The sequence below is a fragment of the Apteryx rowi genome, unplaced genomic scaffold (genome assembly GCF_003343035.1).
Source record: "Apteryx rowi isolate R43461 unplaced genomic scaffold, aptRow1 scaffold_641, whole genome shotgun sequence".
NCBI lineage: Eukaryota > Metazoa > Chordata > Aves > Apterygiformes > Apterygidae > Apteryx > Apteryx rowi.
In genome coordinates this window covers 172,925-191,370 of record NW_020450918.1, presented here as the reverse complement: position 1 = coordinate 191,370, position 18,446 = coordinate 172,925, and the positions used below count along the sequence as shown (strand labels likewise).

The following is an 18,446-nucleotide window of genomic DNA, read 5'->3' as shown; positions in this document are numbered from 1 at the left end:
CCTTCGTCACCAGGGCACCCACCCCATTCAGCAAAGGGCCCACATTTTCCCTAGTCTTCCTCTTGCTGCTGATGTATTTGAAGAAGCCCTTCTTGTTGTCTTTGACATCTCTTGCCAGAAAGAGATCTTGCCAGATTTCTCTAGAGCAACATAGCAACATACACACTTTAAAGACTACAATAGGTACAATAAGCAGTAATGCCAGAATTACTTCCTTATGGTGATTTTTAAAGAGATCAAACCATTTTAAACTACAGGGTTCCACAGAAGACTTGTAGAGAGTCTTTCTAGAGAGTAGATATTATTGCCAACCTTAGATCGTTGGTTTCGTCCCTTATTTTAATTTTTTTCTCAATTCAGCATACTTTGCAAACTGAACCATGGGCTCCAGTTGCAATCAGGTCTGGGCTCTGGGCAGGCTCTGAGGTTTATTGGGGAGTGGGGGTTACTTTAGTTTTAAAATGCAGAATTATCAATTTTAGTCAACACAACATGCTGCCAAAGGCATTTTCCTAATAACATTTTGTAAGCCTGTAAATGGATTACTAATCATTTCACATTTGCTTTTGGAAAAATTTGAAAGTGTAGAACATGTAAATTAACAGTCCACTAAGGAATTCACATCACTCTGCTTCATGGTAAAAGCACAGTAAAGTAAATGTTAATACAGTGCTTGCTTGCAGGTATTTTGAACAGCAGTGCATAACCTGGTACTCTCAGACACCAAGTTACTTGGAATACTTTCTCTGGTGAAGAGCAGGCCAGATTGGACACACAGGTCTTTGCTTTGATCTGTAGGTTCAACCAAACCCAATAATTCAATCTGAAACCCTGTTCATCCCTCAGTATCATATTATTTCATGTGGAAAACACAATGGATAGTTCAACACCATCAGAATTCAAGTGCAAAAACACAAAATAACTGCAAGTTCAAATAAAAATGGAAAGAAGGGTGTTGGCACAACAGTGGTCAGGTGGGAATTTATGCAGTTTTAATTAAAGCAAGAGGAGCTGCTAATAAAATTAGCATAATCCTTGGATGCAGCCCATGGGACTACACACATATTATTGAGACTGGATAAAACTCTAAGATGGCTTTTAAGCTAAGATGTCTGCAGTCAATTATACAGTCCATGTCCTGAGAGTACCACAGAAATGGCACAACTAAGCTGCTTTTCTACAAGGTCTTCCACTCCATAAAGAAATCAGATAGTTTGTATCAGTATCATATCATAGGTACAACAAGGAATTTTGATGACATTGAGGCAATTATTCCATTGTCCTTCATACAGTACCATTGATCTAGGTTTTGAGTTTAATGAAAGAATCACCAAAACCCAAGTTGCACAAGAGAAAAACAAAACCCCCAAACACCTGTGTGGACAAAACTCTGCTAGATTTGTCCAGCATCTCCTGACTGATGTAAAAACTCAGAAATTGTTAATAACCAGGTGACTGGTGACTAAAAGCTTAGAATAATATTCCCTGGTGCTGGTTTTCAGAGTGATTTTGTGTCTTGGGGAAAACAGCAAAAATTCTGGCATAAGCAAACTTTCATTATAAGACAGGACGCAATTATGGTCTGAGCAAACTTGCCTCATTGACCAATAGCTCTCCTGTTTCAGGTAGCAGTAGGGTCAACAGATGTCTCTATCAGTGACTCGGAAGGCATTACTGTACTTCTTTATAGGGCAATTCATAAAGGCCTTTTGCATAAGACAGAATAAAGCAGAAGGATCTTGGAAAAGATGAGATCTCAGTGTGAGGCAGCAGAGCTTTGACCCAAAGTGCCTTTGAAACATAATGAAGCAGCTGGGAGTGGAAAAGTAGTCCACCTTTCCATGCAGGTGTCTTACAGTATTGATTTCAGGAGCATTTCTTGTTTGTGGACATCATGGTAAATCCTCACTCTTTCCATTCAACAGAATTTAACTTATTTCCCTAGGGATACTTTTCATTTTACTTTGCAGATATGGTGCTTTGGCCAGCCTAAATGTAAAAATGTTTGCAGATTTCTCGGTTTCTGCAAGAGAAGAGCATGCAAACTCCTCTGTTCGAGCCAAAGCAACCCCGGGGTCAGACCTGAATCCCCTCTAAGAAAGGTATTAATTTATCTTGGCCACCAGCAACTGAAGTTTGGGATCAGGAGAAAGTGGAAAGAATGATCCCACCTCCCACATTTCTGATTGCTTAATTAACTCATCCTTCCTCAAGATACAGTGTGTCTTGTGAATAGCACTCCCATTCACCCATTTCCACAATTCAGCAGCTACATTGATGAAGTTTCATATCTACAAGTTACTATTTGCAGATACAGGCCTTCACTTCTAATCTGCAGTTTCGGTTAAAATATATATATATATATATATATATATATATATAAAAAGAATTTAAAAAAAAGTCAAAACAGTTACAATATAACAGTGAGAAGAAAGAAGCCAACCCCCTTAAAAGAAGTCCTCACAGAATTCAGAAGTGAAGAAAAAATAAAAATCATTAACCAAAATTGCATAAACAGTGAGTTCAGGGAGACTGAAAAACTGACTGGATTTAAAATGAATTTATAGATACTTGGGTGAAACAACAATTTAAAACTGGAAAATATTTTGGGAAAACTGGAATTTTTTTTGTGAAAGCCTCAGAGTTTTCATTCCAATAATTTGTGTTGCTCAACTTACATTTAAATGTTAAGAAGATGCTAAAAATGAAACCTTAGTTTGGAAGACCATTTTGAATTGAGATATAATCCCCAAAGCCACAGTAATTCTCAGTTCTCATTTTGCCAGAAAAATTTAGGGAATTACTATGAGTTAACCTGAAATGATTTTTTGGTTTGGATTTTTAATTTTAGCTACTGAACCAGGATATCAATTATTCTTACCTCAGAGCTAGTAGCCATTACAAATGCTATTACTTAAATTCATAGAGGCTGATTTATGTTACAACTAGAAGCTGAAATAAGATGTATTATTATTATTTTACATTTAAATCTAACATTATCATCTGTATTTTAAATATAGTATATTATCTATATTATTTAAGATGTAGATCTAAAATAAGATTCCTGGGAACCATGAAGTTATTCCAGATTATCACCAAATATATCAGGGGATGCAATGTTTTACATAGAACTTCAAATTTTAATGAGTTCCAGGAAGAATTCAATGAAAAATTATGCTTTAATGGCATCCTCAAACTGAAGAACATTAAGCAAGTGACTGGACAGTAGATGATATCTTGAAAACATAGCTTGTTAAATACTATCATCACTGGGTGACTTTTCAATTTTTAAAAAGTTTTAAAGATATCATATGTCATTTTCCTTATCCCCAGCAGAGACCGTAGGTAATGAGAAAACCACATAACTATGTCATGTTTATATTGTAAGCCTTGAGTAAACTCACTTGCCAACTTTGACAGAACATTGGCGAAGAGACGGGTCGCGAGCTGAAGCAGCGCGCCCTGCTCCGCGCCTTCTGAAGCGCTTGTAAAATGCCACGCTATGCTCACAGCAGCCACCGTTTCTTTCCCCACTCAGTTGCTGGAAGACTGACTGAATTTGCTGCTCGTTATGCAGAGGTACAGCACGTTTCCATGTTGTGGGTTCGGGTTTTTTTTTTTCCTGCAGGCAACAGAGGGCACTGTGCCAAGGGACGCCAGCGTAAGACCTGCTGCTTTTCCTGCAGAAATGCTGTTGGTTGAAGATGTGAGAAAAGATTTACTGATGATGATGTAGTTCATTTAAGAACACTATTAGATAATGTGACATATGTCAATGGGGAAAATGGATACTGAGTACTAACAGGCTAGCTGACTTACTTGGTCCCACATAAGTCTACTGAAAGAACCTGCAGGAAAAAATGGTGAGAATTTCAAGGCTCAGACAATGCTACTGAGCAGCAAAGTATTCTTAAGAGTAATAAATTAGCCTTAAAAACATATATTCAGTCACCTTATAAAAGAGTATTTCCCAATTATAAAAATGCATCTATTCTTCACAATTCTTCTCCCTATACCTTTCACAAATTCAATTTTAGCACATTACTTAGATGAGTGGCAAAGTATCCCTGTTGTTGAAATTGCATGCAATGGATCACGTTTTGCACACTACATTACACCTTGTGCCGTTCTGCTGATTTCAATTGGATTACACATTGTGTAATTCAATGCAAAATTACTTCCAATGACAGCCCTTTTTATTCCTATGCATACATGGTGATCCATCATTGCCTGCATACTGGGTTTGGCATTTCCATTTCAAGTCCCTGTTGGAATCAGAAAGCATGGAACCACATACATAGAACTTGAATTATTAGATATAAACTTTGTCACTATTTAAGAAAAAAAGGGTACMGTTTTGATTCATATTTCTGGTTCCATCCTTTATGCAAATCATTTTGTCCAACACAAATAGCCAGTGTAGCAAGCTCCCATTTACTTCACATGCAGCATAAATGTGAGTTTCCAGCAGTTGCCTCTTTTTCATCTGCACTTACTATCTCTCCGGCGGTATCTAATGCATCTTTAGAACGAAATTAGATTCTGTTCAAAAAGCTTCAGCCTCCAGTTCTCTGTAAACAGACTGATTTTGATGCACTTGCTGATATTTTGATTACCAATTTGATATCCCACATGGCTGCTTCACACAGCCCTTTTTGTCTGCGCGCTCCTAGATCTAGGTTCTCGCCCTGTTCTGCGAGTGAGCAGAAAAGGGCCTATTTTGTCCTGCCATAATTGAACTACCTTTAGCAGCAACCCTTCCCTAACAAAAGGCTTCTCTTTACTTTGGCTTTTGATAAGGAGCAGAACTGTTCTATTTTACAGAGGGATTTTCCCCGTAGGATGCATGCAGTGCCGCGGTAGGAACATCAGCCTGGCTCCACAGCTAAGAGGAGGTGGCGCAGCAGAACGCCACGTAGAGACACTAATTTGCTCCCAGAAGCAGTATAGCCATGTTAATGCCACGCTGTACCCGGGCTAATTAGAAGAATAGTTTTAGGTCTTCAGTCGAAAGAGCTTTCTCTGCCTCATTCTTTTTTTTTTCTTTTTTTTTTTTTTAACATTGTTAATCTCTGTGGGCAAATTTATTGGAGCATGATATGAGATGTTAACAGTGCCTGTTGCAGATAAAATGGTAGAATTAATTAGTGCTTTTGATTTTAAGAGATAATCTAGTTTTGAGAAAAGATTTGTGTATTGGGGATGATAGTAAAAAATGAAAGTTCCTTGTCATCTGGAGACAATTTTAACTTGAATTATCAACATTTAGGGTCAGACTGCCTCTAGCCTTTGTACAAGCGTGCAGGATACAGGGAAAACAATTAGCCTTTCTTTCATCTTCCATGCAAAAGCTGCAGAGTATCACAGTCTCTGGAGGTCTCTACAAAATCACCTCTAAAGAGGCCAGGCACAAGGTGAACCACATAATGAAAGGATGCTTGGATAGCCTTGTCCTTGGATTCTGTGGCTTCATGCGCCATCTGTACCCCAGAAAGATCGCATCCTAATTTGTTCTGACACATATTCCCTCTGCATGCTTGGGCTGGTAATTTACCTGTCTTGTAAAAATGTGAGCAGTACCATTCCACAGAACTCTCTTCAGGATTAGGTGGACCAAATTTGTATAGTTCTGTGACTGTGGTATATGCCAAGTAGTATGAACTGGTATAAGCCAGCTTGCACATTACCTACTCACAATACCTGAGGACAAAATGTATATAATCTCTAAAGTAAATTAACATTTGCATTGCAGGCCTGTAAGAAAACAAGCGCAGCAGGCTTTTGTTAAGGCACTGTTTGGGACATGCATCATCTATCTGAGTTTGAGCAATTGGCCCTATATTCTGCTTTCAGCCAATGACAGCATATTCCTGGAGATTTGGTGCTTGAGTAAGGACAGGTTGCTGGAAACCCTTTCATGGGCAGAGACTTTACTGAACCAGTCTAAATATTAGGGCACTCTTCAAAGAGTTGTAGGTTTAAACCCCTCATAAAATAAGAGAAAAACGGCTACTGACTCACCTTTAGATCAGGTGAGAGCACTGAGCCCTTAGCAATTGTGAAACAGGTGGATATAGGTCCCTGTCACAGCAGGTTTCGGTGATCTAGCCCCAAATATTTTTCCCAGTGAAATTTGTTGGCAAATTTCACCTCCCCTTAGGATGGCCATCAGGAAAATTTCTAGCAAGTTCAATATTTGCTGAGGGGAAGGAAGGGGTAAGAGGGATTGGAAGGGGAAGGAAGGGGTAAGAGTTGATTGGATGTAGTCACAAGGAACCTTAACCTCTGGGTATTTTCAGAAACTAATAAATTGCATAATTCAGCAAAGATGAGAAGATCATTGCAAGGGGACCTTAATTTCACAAAGGATATAAGATGGAAATGAAGGTGATAGTCCTGTTGTAATAAAAATAAATGCCTTATCTGAAGATAGCATTTCTAAAAGCAGAGGTAACAACTGGGAGAAAAAAGTGTGTAAATTAACAACAGATTAAAAATGCCCTTCTTTCCTGTTTAGAGCTGATACTCCACAGAAGAAACTGATCTGTGATCAGGAGTGATCAGCAAAGAGTCAGCATAGAATCACAAAAAGAAAATAGGGCAGGACCTGCTGCAACCAATTAGCTGGCTGATAATCAGGAGATTAATCTGAGTAAATAGTCAGCCAGTTCCCTTGGGTCACTGTGAGATCTACAGCAGTACTTGAACTTCATCATGTAAGAGCAATGATGGAAAGCATAGAGCAGAAAATGTTACTCAGTAATCTGTTCCTGAACCATCAGGTCTACTGATGATGATAAAATTTGGAATACTGTCCATAATAATATGGAATAACACTGCCTGAGATCTATGGCCTAACAAATAGAGCAATGGACTAGGGGTCAGAGGTTTTATTCCTACTTCCATCGCAGGCCTGCAGGGTAACTGCAGACATGGCCTCAGTTTCCCCACCAGCAAAGGGTGCAGGAGCCTAGCACTTTGAGTCACAAAAAAGTCCCCATTGATCCAATCTGAAAGGTGAAAAAGCCTCTACAAAAAACATATTGGAAATATTTCATCTATTATTGAAGACATGAGTCAGTTAAACAATCTCTCTTTTTCAGGAGTAGTTCTGCTATCCAAGGAAAAGGAACAAACAGAATGAAAAGTCAATATAGTGCAAATGTAGCTGTGAATTAAGCTGTTTAAGCCCCAGATGCAGGCTAGTTTCGACATCATGAATCTCAGCACTGACTATTTCATCCCTAAATAATCTCTATTCTGCACAGCGCTGTCCTGTGTAACCATAGCCAAATTTCAGGAACAGGGTTTAAGATGGACCCAAACATGCAACTGCCTATTTCCACTCCTTTCCGGTATCCTTAGCATGGAGGTGTGTGAGAAGGCATCTCAAAAGTAGGAAGAGGTTTGGCTACTTTGGCACTTTCTTCCAGCAACTGCTGACAGAGGGGCAGGCCGTGACACTCTTGCAAGGTGGAGGAAATGGTAGCACCCCTGTAGCTATTATTTGCTGCCATTAAAGACAAGCGATGGGTGGAAAGATAACGGAAAGGCAAAGCCATCTCTATGCCCTGCTTTCAAGTGCATAGCCTGAAAATCCAGCCTGGTGTTTATATAATGCTTTGAACCTGTAATCTGCTAAACACTGTGATTAAATAATTGTGCTTAAGTTATAACTGGTTTTAATTATACAGTTTAGCACCCAGCATTAGAATTGATGAGCGCAGTTCTTCACTGAGTAAGCAACCTAAAGCAAGTCTGGTGGCTGAGAGCTAGGAGACAGCCCAAAGGTTTTTCTGGGGGGGAAACCCCAAAAGGAGGAGTATTGGTGGCAGCTGGGGAAGAAAAGGGGAGAAAAGTGAAAGGGAGCAGTGGAGGGGCCTGAAAGATGTTTATTTTACACAGCCTATGCTGTTGTGCTTGACAGGCATTTCCCTTAAGGTAAGGAGGCCTGACAAGAAGGAGAAAAAAGACTGTCATTTTACTAGCATATCAAAGTTTGGGACAACAAGCTGTGCCTGCGTGTGCGGCCCCCCGCTCCTGGAGCAAAAGTTTCCAGCACGGGGTGCAAATCTAGCCTCCTAGAGAGAAGAAAAGAAGAAGACGACGACAACAACGACGACGACTTCTGTGCTAAAATGTCTCTTTTTAACTGCACAGCAGCTCCCAAGAGCTGCGGGCTGAAGAGGAGAAGCTATGTGGCAGTGTCCCATGTGCTGGCGGATGGTGGTAGTTTCCAATGCCATGTGTATTTTTGCCGAGAGCTGAAACAGCAGGAACTATGCAAAACTGCAGAGGTGGGTTAGAGCAGCTGTGAGGATGGATCGAAGTGAAGGAACGATGGCCCCAGGAACCCATCCCCTGTGCTGGCCATCTGTGCCAGACCATGAGAGAGAGTTTGCAGCAAGAAGGGCCTCATCCGCACCGAGGACCGAAACACCATCAGTTATGCATTACTGCAGTCATGTGCTGCTATGCTTATCTATGTGGCTGGCTTTTCCTCTTTTCTCTTTAATGAAGTATTATTACACTTGGGAGTGGGGAAAATTAGCTCATTAGGTACCATAAGGCTTAGTTCAATTTTTCCCAGGTTTCTGGACAGGCTTGAAGCTGTTGTTTTATTAGAAGCCATTTATAAATTTGAACTGGCCTCTGTGATTGCCAAACAAGTCCTGACATAAGAGTTAGACTAAGAATAATTTAATGCAAGGCTGGACCGGATGATCTCCACAGGTTTCTTCCAAACTAGACATTCCTATGATTCTACTGATATAAATGCATGACACTTTTTTTTTTTTTTTTTTTTTTTAATGGCTGCTTGACTTAGAGGCAAAGCTGTGTGAATGACTGATCTTTTGGGTCACTGGATGAACAGAAAGTCGAGGAGGGAGGCACAGTGGTGAGAAATAAAATTTTCAGTTCACAGCAATCCATCCTCTCCCACTACAAAACAGTTGTGTATCAAAATATCATGCTCCAGATGAAATGAAACGATCTTTGCTCCTTTCACAAAGATAATATTCAGTTAATTTTTTTAAACAAACTGCTACTTAGAATGAAAAATTGAAATGTTTAAAAACACATTTCAGTCTTTCAAAAAAATGTGTTGTTTTCTTGAGGGAACTATTCATGAATTTCTGAAGAGGCGACTGAAAGCATGGATAGTCTCCAGCGAGCCTAACTTCATTTTTTGCCAGATAGACTATTTCATTAAAAAACAATCAATCCCTTTGTCTGCTTAATCACTGTTCTGACAGGCTACAAAGGAAAGACAGAATTCCTGCTCCATGTACCACTACACAGAGTCACATGAAGGCTAAATGGAATGATAAACCTAATTTTACAAGGGGCCATTAGGAGTCAGAAACCCTGATCCCAGAAGGATAAAATCTTAACACAACAAGGTCCACAGCTGTAAAAGTGAATGCCTAACGTTCTGCTCGCCAGTCTCTATTTTTGCATTTACGTACCTGGCCTGGCACACAAGGATATTTAGCGAGCGGCATCTTTGCTTGTGAGTGTAATGGAAACTCCTGGGTGATTAGGACTTTTAAAAGTCAAATCATTTACTCTGGTGCCTTGGGAGGTCTTGGGCCCTGGTGTGCATCTACACATTCATGGATGCACACAGTCCATTTGAAGATAGTGAGACCCCACAGTCCAGTAAAGCAGTATTTTTGATAGGTATTTGGAGAAGATTTTGTGTCTGACTTCAAGTATTTTTACTTTTATTTTAAATTTTGGCCCATGATTTTCCCCATATATCTCATGAGATGTCTTGAAATTCTTTTCCTTGCCTTTTCTCACCCGATTACTAAGTAAACATAACCATTTATCGTAACATCCACCATTAATAATAACTCAAAGTATAATAATTAAACAATAGGTTAAAAAACCCACAAATCTCTACAGTAGGAAAACTGACATCAGTGAAGACCCTCACAGTTCATTTGAATTAACCTAAATGCTGCTTCCTGAGGTAGTGTCTCTTTTGGGCGCAGCATCGGCTCTGAGCTTAAAAGCCAGGCTGTGCAGGGCACCGGGGCAGCTCCCCTAGACAACCCCGGCTGTAAGTATCTGAGCACAACTGGCTGCAAAAATAAGGAAAGGTGAAGCGGAGGCAAGATGCTGGTTGATTGAGAGTATATGGGAGGTTTAAGGACAACAGTCAATCATGGGTTTGAACGCCGCTTAAAAACCACCCGGCGCTCAGGAACCAATAACGGAGCAGCATCTTTGGCCCCAGAGAGGTGGCAGAGACCCCCAAATTCAGCCTCGGACAAATTAAGGGGAAGCCCAGCAATAACAGCCCGCCCCGCGCACTCTTTTCTGCTGGCAGGGAGCGCCACGCAGCCTGCGCCCCCGTTAAGGGAAGCCACTTGAGCACGAAGGCGGAGAACGGCTCTCCAAGTATTTAGAGACAGCCCGTTTTCAGCGCTACTTTTGCCTTTTCCGCCCCGGGTTTCCAGGGGAGCCTGTTTGGACACACGAAGGTGCAACGGCTGGTGCAGGCTGCAGCGCGCGCAGGTTAGATCCTGAACGCCACCGCTGTCACTCCATCTGAGGCTAATCAAGTTTGATGTCTCACCTCTTGGTTCAGCATGGGCTTGCAGCCGGGGTTTTTGTTGGTGAGCTGCAAGGGTGCTATCTAGCTTGTCATGTCTAATAACTTTCTCTTCTGAAGTCTGATATGCTGAAAGATCTGTGCTGCTGATGTTAAAAGCTGGATTTTCAATGCCTTCTGTTGCTGCTCTCTCTTCTTTTACTATAGAAAACAAGGAGGTCAGAAGAGCACATTATAGCAAAGTATATTTCAATGACAAGCAGAAAATTCCTTCTAGTAATTCCTTTGCTGAAAGACTCAAGTGTATCATCCTCAAATGTCGCCAAAACAGAATTAGGTTAAAATTAACTCAAAAAAAAAAAAAAAGGAATAAATGATTAAAATAATTACAAATTGCACCCTGACAAGCAAGAGCAAAATTTCGCCCACAGCCATTTGTCTGTAATTAGTTAATTAATCCTTACACAAATTATGAGCAATAACTCATCAAGCAAGGCTCACCCATCAGAAATTCAGCAGACTTGGATTTCTTCTGCTTAGTTTGCTTCAGAGCCTTCTGCTGGAACTTCTGGAGGGAAATTGTTAAATGAATAAATTAGCTAAAGAACGAAGATCATCCTTTATGATTCACAACTAACACAGTATTTTAAATATGGGATGGCATTGAAATGTCATTTAATTTACATCTCTGCTAAAGGGGTCAAACACTAATTGAACAACAGAAGTGGAAGAATTAAATAAAATAAGAGAAGAAAAGTTAAAACAAATGCCAAATGAAGGTCACATTAAAATAATTTGGTTTTTACCATTTTTAATTAATGCAAAGAAACCTCGACAAATGAAGAACATTATAAAACTTGTCTTTACAGTATGCATTCAGTAGCAACTGCTTTATTTCACTTGCAGAATTGTAAGTGCTTCATTTACCAAAGTTTGGTTATGCAGCATATTTATAGACAGACTTCTCTGACATTCCCTGTTGTTTATTTTCTAGGTCCGCTTACATTACCAGTGTGTTTGTTCATAACAGGGCAGCTAAAAATGAATGAGCTCTACCCTTACAACTGAGACAATAAAATAAAAATAACCCCAAATAATTTACATTGAGATGTCACAAAAGAGACATCACAGTCCAGGGGAGAGAGGAAGAAGGACTCATTACAATGATGAAAAGTTCATTTAGTATTAGAGACATGCCAACAACCATTACAGTGAAAGCAAATAGCAAGAAATCTTAGAGCAACTAAACTCTGACAAGTTCCGAGTTAATTCCCGCAGGGAAGCAAGGCTTGGAAAAAATGTAGTCACACTATTACCATAAGGAAGGCCCAACTTCTAAACACCATTTTTGTACCTTCAGGGATGCTAGCAAGAGATTCACACGTGGGTTCATGCATGGCTACAGTCCCCTATAATGGACGCTAGCAGTCAAAGCAGGCAAAGGTTATCTAAAGCAAAGCACATCTGGGAGTATTAATCAAAGCAAAAAAAATCAAAGTAAGAAAACGATTTAGATCCATTTATTTTAAAATGTCACATGGCATTTTCTGAAAACTGGATTTTTTTTTTAAGCCAGTTGTTTAATTGTCCAGAGATAAAGACCACTCCTGGCAACATAGCTCCTGGAAACTGTCAATACAAAAGGATTAATTACAAGAATCATTGAAAAATTGCAATTTTTACAGCATCCATCTTTTCTGTTTGATTGTGGGTGTCAATTTCCAATACAAAACAGTGCTCGCAGCAGACACAATCAATAAATCTGTCAAAAATAACTGAACCGTATTACTGACAGATTAATATGGATATTAATGTCTTTATATATGTGTGTGTGTGTGTGTGTGTGTATACGTACAGGCACATATATGTAGTCTGAAAACAGCTGACTTCCTCTAAATTAAGACTACTATCCTACTAAAAAGCAAGTACATTTAAAAATGACTAGATAGACATGTTGTTCTGGAAGCTAAATTAAATAAATACTAAAGCAGCAGAATTAATTCTTACAAGCCCCATGCAGCACAATTGAAGTTAATGATAATTTTGACATGAGTTCAGTAGGTTCAGAAATTCACCCTACTGCTTTTGATTTTTTTCCCCAACTGAAAAATCTTTCAAAAATATACACTAGCTCAGTTATATCTTTAGAATTACATCACTTTTGCAATACTAAAGCATTGCCACAATCCTGCATACTGTAAAATTTTAATTCAATTAGTTTTAAAGATTCAAGCAGTATTTGTAACATTGCCATATGATAACCATTTTTCTCATACTGTTTATAGTCACCACACAAAACTTGAAATGTTATGTTAATGACTAGAGAAAACAACATCTAGGGGAAAATTTTGGGACAAATTTTCAGCAGATGTAAATCAGGATCCAACTGTAACTCTGATAGAGTTAAGTTACTGGCATTACCTAAAGCTTTTACTTTCTATGCACACATATATTCCTTCTGCATGGCAGATTTCCCTAACAAAACTAATTGCACACTATATTTGCTATAGTCAACTTTTAACTGTCATAGTCTGCAAAATGTACAAGTTCATTCCACAGTTTTAAAAAAAAAGTAATCCTCTCTCCAAATCTAATAAAGATTTTTTTATTTTTTTATTTTTTATTTTTTTACTATTCAATATAGTTAGCACCCAATATTGTTTTTCCAAGGACACAATAAGCTACATTCTTTGGCACTTAACTCACTTTAACACTAAGTATTATTTTTAAATACTTGATGAAACATGCTTATGACTCCTATTTACTTTAAAGAACTTCAAAAGAAATAATGCCCTTGTTCCTTAATGCAACTAGGTTTTGAAAAGGTGCTTTTCGTGAGTTCATATTTTCAGAATGAAAGCAATACCTGATGTTCTACAGCAGAGAGATATTCTTCCAGGGTTACTTCTCCATGTAACTGAACAGTGGAGCATTTTGGTGCCCTTTGAATAACCAGCTCATGTTCTTGTCACTTTGTGCTTCAGAGGAAATTAGGAGACATTTTCCTTTCACACCTACTACCCGTCAGTTTCCCTATCCTTCTCTCTTTTATACCTGGGCACCTTAAACAGTGTAAATTACACCCTTTTTTTTTTTCCTCCTTCCCTCATTTTAGGTTCCTTTCCCCTGCCACTCTGCCATTAAAATACTTTGTCTTCTCATCAGAGAACAGGCAGGAAATTATCCAGTGGCATTTTATATTCATTTTATCATTAGTCACTACTAGTTAATTTATGTATTTATGCAAATTTATGTCTAAAGTAATTGTTCTTTAATCAATTCACATATACCTACAAAACTTAGATTCTTAAAAGCAAATTAAAAAAAGCTCTTTCACTGACCACTTGCCATATTTGCAGCCAATGTCCAGTTTTGTGGCTGTACCTAGAGGAACGCACACAAACACACATCTGTACAGAGATAAGCTGTTCTAAGTATAGAGCGTTACCTAAAAATAAGTATTTAAAAAGTATTTCTAAAGAAAGCAAAGTTACACAACTTGAATCTAAAGTCTCAACTGATATAAAGGCTACACTCATTTACCCCTGCTGTGGAGTTGGCCCAGGCTATATTGCAAACAATATACATAAGGCCTATCTACCCACAACTGGCATACAGAAAGGGGATGTCTTCTGTTTTCAAAATCAAGTTTAAAGGATGAGGCTTCTGCTGATAGCGATTCATCCTATTTTAGAGCTCCACCACTGTTAGAGAAAAACATAAAATCTTGCCTTTTAACTTTTTAAATAATACCTTTTAACTTGAATGCACTGCATTATGGAAAAGATAAGGGGAGTTAGAAGTGGTTGAGTATCATGCAGACTAATCAGCATGTAATTCCAAAAGTGACCTAAACCTTTAAATGCCTTTTTGCTGCTATTGTCCATGCTGCCATCATTAAAATGCACGGACTGCTTCCTGATACTAATTTAAACAAAGGAAAAATGCGAGTAACCAAACTCGTGGATCTCCGATCTATGTGAGAATGGCAAGCTCTACAACAGCAGCAGCAGCCACAGCCAGGGAAAACACCCTCATTTATAACCAGTGACAACTAGAACCTATGAAGTTTTTAAAAGAATGTGATTGTTGTCAGAAGGAATTGGGCACAACAATGCTGTGTTCAGTTCTGGTTCCACTCAAAGCCATGGCTGAGGGGCTCTGGGAAAGCTGCTGGAAGGCTGGTGGGCACAGACCAGCAAGAAAGTGAATTTTGCATACTGTACGGATCATCGCTCAGTTCAGGGCAGTCATATTGAATCTGTGATCAACCAACTGTGCTTCATGAAACCGTCAGCCCTCATTTATGTCTAGCTGTTTTCTTCTGTCCTGCTGTAAACAAGCTCTGCTCTGAGCTGTCTCCCTACCCTTATCTGCTTGCAAAGATCACACAGACAGACCTCATCAGCAGTCTTAGAGTTAAAGTTACTGCTTCCAGACAGCAGTCCCCATGCAAGCTAGAAGTCAAAAAGAAGAGCAACTTTGGAATGACAGAGTTTTAGTTCCTTTTAGGAAATGCATACCTTAGATTCATACACATACTGGCATGTTATGTCTCTTTCATGAAATTAAATTAGGTGTTCCTAATATGAACAACTGTTTCTAACATCAGCAAACTAGCTCAGCAGATTCATCCATGGTTTTGTTTATCTTTTTTTTCCTTTGGGGCCTTGTTTGAATACAGCCAAAAGAGAAGTAGCTGGAAATATTGTCAGTCTGGTAGGACTCCAAGAACCTAATAATGCCTGAAATCCTCCAAGGAGTGTAATGATGGTAAACAGGAACAGGTATGTTGGCTTCTGTTCTCATTCACTTCAGTGAGAGCATTAGCCTTTAAACACAAAGTAGAGCACAGTTTTCAAAGAGTGATCCTCTCGCACAAAAAGGGATGGAGCCATACTATTTACAGCATTTAATTCTTGTAACCAGCTGGTAAGTCCCTGTTAAGGCTTTCCTTGATGCAGCTGGAGCTGGAAACTTTTCCCTTCTCCTAGTCTATTACTTCATCTGTTTAAGGGACAGCAGTCAAAGAGAAACAGCTTGTAATATGCACCTGTCTGCTTTAAGCAGTCCATGTTAGATTTTGCAGAGAGCAAACTCTTCATTGCTAATGAGAATGACACTTGGTAGGGTCAAACATATTTTTAGCTGACTCCGCAGCAATTTAAAATAAATAAATAAAGTGTGGCTCCTTTTAAGCCCATTCTATCTAGAAAACGAGACTAAAGGGAAAAGCCTTGTTGAAACAAATGCAATTCCTTGTGTAGATGGAAGATGTAACCTTACGTGTCTAGTCTAATATAACATTGGGCATAGCCAGGCACGACTGATCTTGTACATTGCCCATGCAGTGGCATGCAGGAGAGCATTTGACTTTTCCCAGAATAAAAGTTCAGATGTCTTTCAGAAAATGGCCATGTGTAAAGTATTATTCTGAGTTTCTACATACTGGGCAGCCTTCTGAAGAATCACAGCATGCTTTAGCTACCTACAGGATCAGGCCTATGCCAAAATTGTTCTCTGAGAATTAAAAAAAAACTGTGGTTTGGTCCTATTTCAGAGACGTGCAAGCATTGTCATGCAGAGACACATGAGCTGGAATATAAAGTAGTGAAGGTGTGCGCCAGGCAAATAACCCACATGTGATCTTTCAACCATATAAAAATTACCTTAGTGCGTTTGCTTCTTGCTAAAAAATAAGCACTGTGTTTTAAGTCAACTGTGGTATCATTTACAATTACATTGAAAGAAAGAACATACTAGTTTAGCTATTAAGTCATCATCTTCTTCTGGCTTGCTCTTAAAACAGAAAACCCCTCAAAAACTCAAGCTACAGAGCTGACGACAAGAACAAAAATGCCACAGAACAAAACAGAAGCGAAATAAAACAAAGTAAAACATACAATTTATTAAAGAAAACACTGGTGCTGCATTTTGATTTCATAAATTGTCCCCATTTGTACTTCCTTTTTAAACAATAACTAACATGATGATGGGTTAAATGAAGTTGAGATTGTCACAAACATGGCCTCACTAGTAATTAATGTAGTTTAATATGGTTGTTGGCACACATCTCACATGACAGATAATGTTCCAACATGTCACTGATAGGACCTTTCAGCACAGCTTTAGGAGATCTACCAGGCATTGCCGAGGTTGGTTAGGTCAAAGGGTTGAACCATGTGTAATTCAGAACAGAGGAGGTCCCACGGTCACTCCACAAAAACAATTACACTACTTATTTCACTCTATCCTTTGCCCGAAATTCACAAGCCTCACAGTTTCAGTGCAGTCAATCTCACTCTGCCCCCAGGCTATGAGCCACATGAAAATATGTGGTGCTGTGTTTATAAATCTAATCAAAAATAGAAACAGTAGACAAGCACAATGAGGTCCTACTATGGATCATGGGAATTCTCTAAATTCTGAAGGCACTTTTGTTTAACTTCCGTGGGCCTTCTCCTACCATTATATTGTCTGGTACTCTCGTTAATCATCCCCCTGACTTGTCAATGATATAAAGGAGCCTACGTGTCTGCTAACTTCCCTCCCATCACACTACAAAAAAACGTTATGAAATAGCAATGCTAGGAATAGCCCTCTTAAATCTTTTTTAAGCATAGGTTTTTTTCCACTTACCTCTTTCTCCATGCCAGCTTGCCCTTTCTCAGACCCGTAGCAGAAAACACTTCCTCCTGCAACAAAAGAGAGGGAGCACATCTGAGTTTCCATGCAGTCATTAAGACCTTTAGGTTTAACACACAGATTTGCAGAGCACCCATCTAGAAGACCTATCAGGCAGGGTCTTTGCCTGCTGCAGCCCCTGCTTCTGCCTAGCCCAAGAGCATAGTGAGGATATGGTGCTGTTTCTTCACTTCATCTTCATGAAAACAACTTTGCATCAGATCAGGCTAAAGAAAAGAGAAAAGCAAGCAAGCAAGCAAACAAACAAAAAACTAACCAAAGAGTAGTTTAGGCTCAGGTGAAATAACACCAAGAAGAATGTTGGGGGGGGGGGCAGAATTAGCCCAGAAATAGATAATTCCTACCAGCAGACAGTAACTACTGAAATGATGCAGTTTGCTGTGGAATACACCTAACGTGAAGATTATAATGCCTAGCCGTCTGGACTCATGAGTGCTTCTGTAAACCTGCATCTAGGTGGGCCTTACCTGTGTCTCTCTTCCTGTGCTGGGATTTCCATGAGAAGAATGGAATTTATTCCCTACTCTGAGGTTAAAACCATTATGCAAGCATACAATAATTTTACAAGTTATGCATCATTATCATCAAAAATGCCTGGATTTTATACCAGCTACTTTTATCCCTATGTGGGAAAAACATATATATTCATACAAAATGGCTAGACAGCTTGCCCCTGCTGTCACCAAAATCAATGGCAAAACTCAGTCTGACGCCACAGTTGCAAGATCGGAACCGCAATGAACAGCAAGTTTTTTCTTTGCCAGCTTTTCCCTTATGCATTTATACAAACACACATTCAGATTATTTTGCAGAGCCTGAAAACAAAACGAGACTTTGAACAATTAAAAATATCCCTTCAGGGCCACTCAAAAGCTTTAAGTGACCTTCGGGTTCAGAAGATGCCCTGTACAAAGTACATGTTTGGCCCTACTTGAGGAAACTCTCCCTCCTGAGGGCAACACGCAAAGAAGTGCTTGATTCTAAGTATGTGCTTAAGTTTCATTGAAATCAATACAATGGACAGTGAAGAGGGCCACAAATGCCACAAACACAGAAAAAGGCCGCATTGTTGCTTTCGGTAATGAATGAAGGGCTGAGCTCTGCCCAGGCCTTGTTGACGCTGAGAGTCTGCCGACCTTTGCCATCTCTCCTCGATTTGGGTACCCTGCTCCAAGTG

At 39.4% G+C, this 18,446-nt stretch overlaps 1 protein-coding gene across 1 annotated transcript in view; it reads right to left on the bottom strand.

The window, feature by feature from the left end:
* OFCC1 (orofacial cleft 1 candidate 1) overlaps nt 1-17,215 on the bottom strand; it is a 38,402-nt gene extending 21,187 nt beyond the window's left edge. The window contains exons 1-3 of the mRNA XM_026084478.1: nt 17,204-17,215; nt 11,066-11,132; nt 10,589-10,765 (exon numbers count right to left, since the gene is read on the bottom strand). Of these exons, the coding sequence (XP_025940263.1) occupies nt 10,589-10,765; nt 11,066-11,132; nt 17,204-17,215 (256 nt within the window). The remainder of the gene's footprint in view (nt 1-10,588; nt 10,766-11,065; nt 11,133-17,203) is intronic.
* Between the last annotated feature and the right edge of the window lie 1,231 nt (nt 17,216-18,446).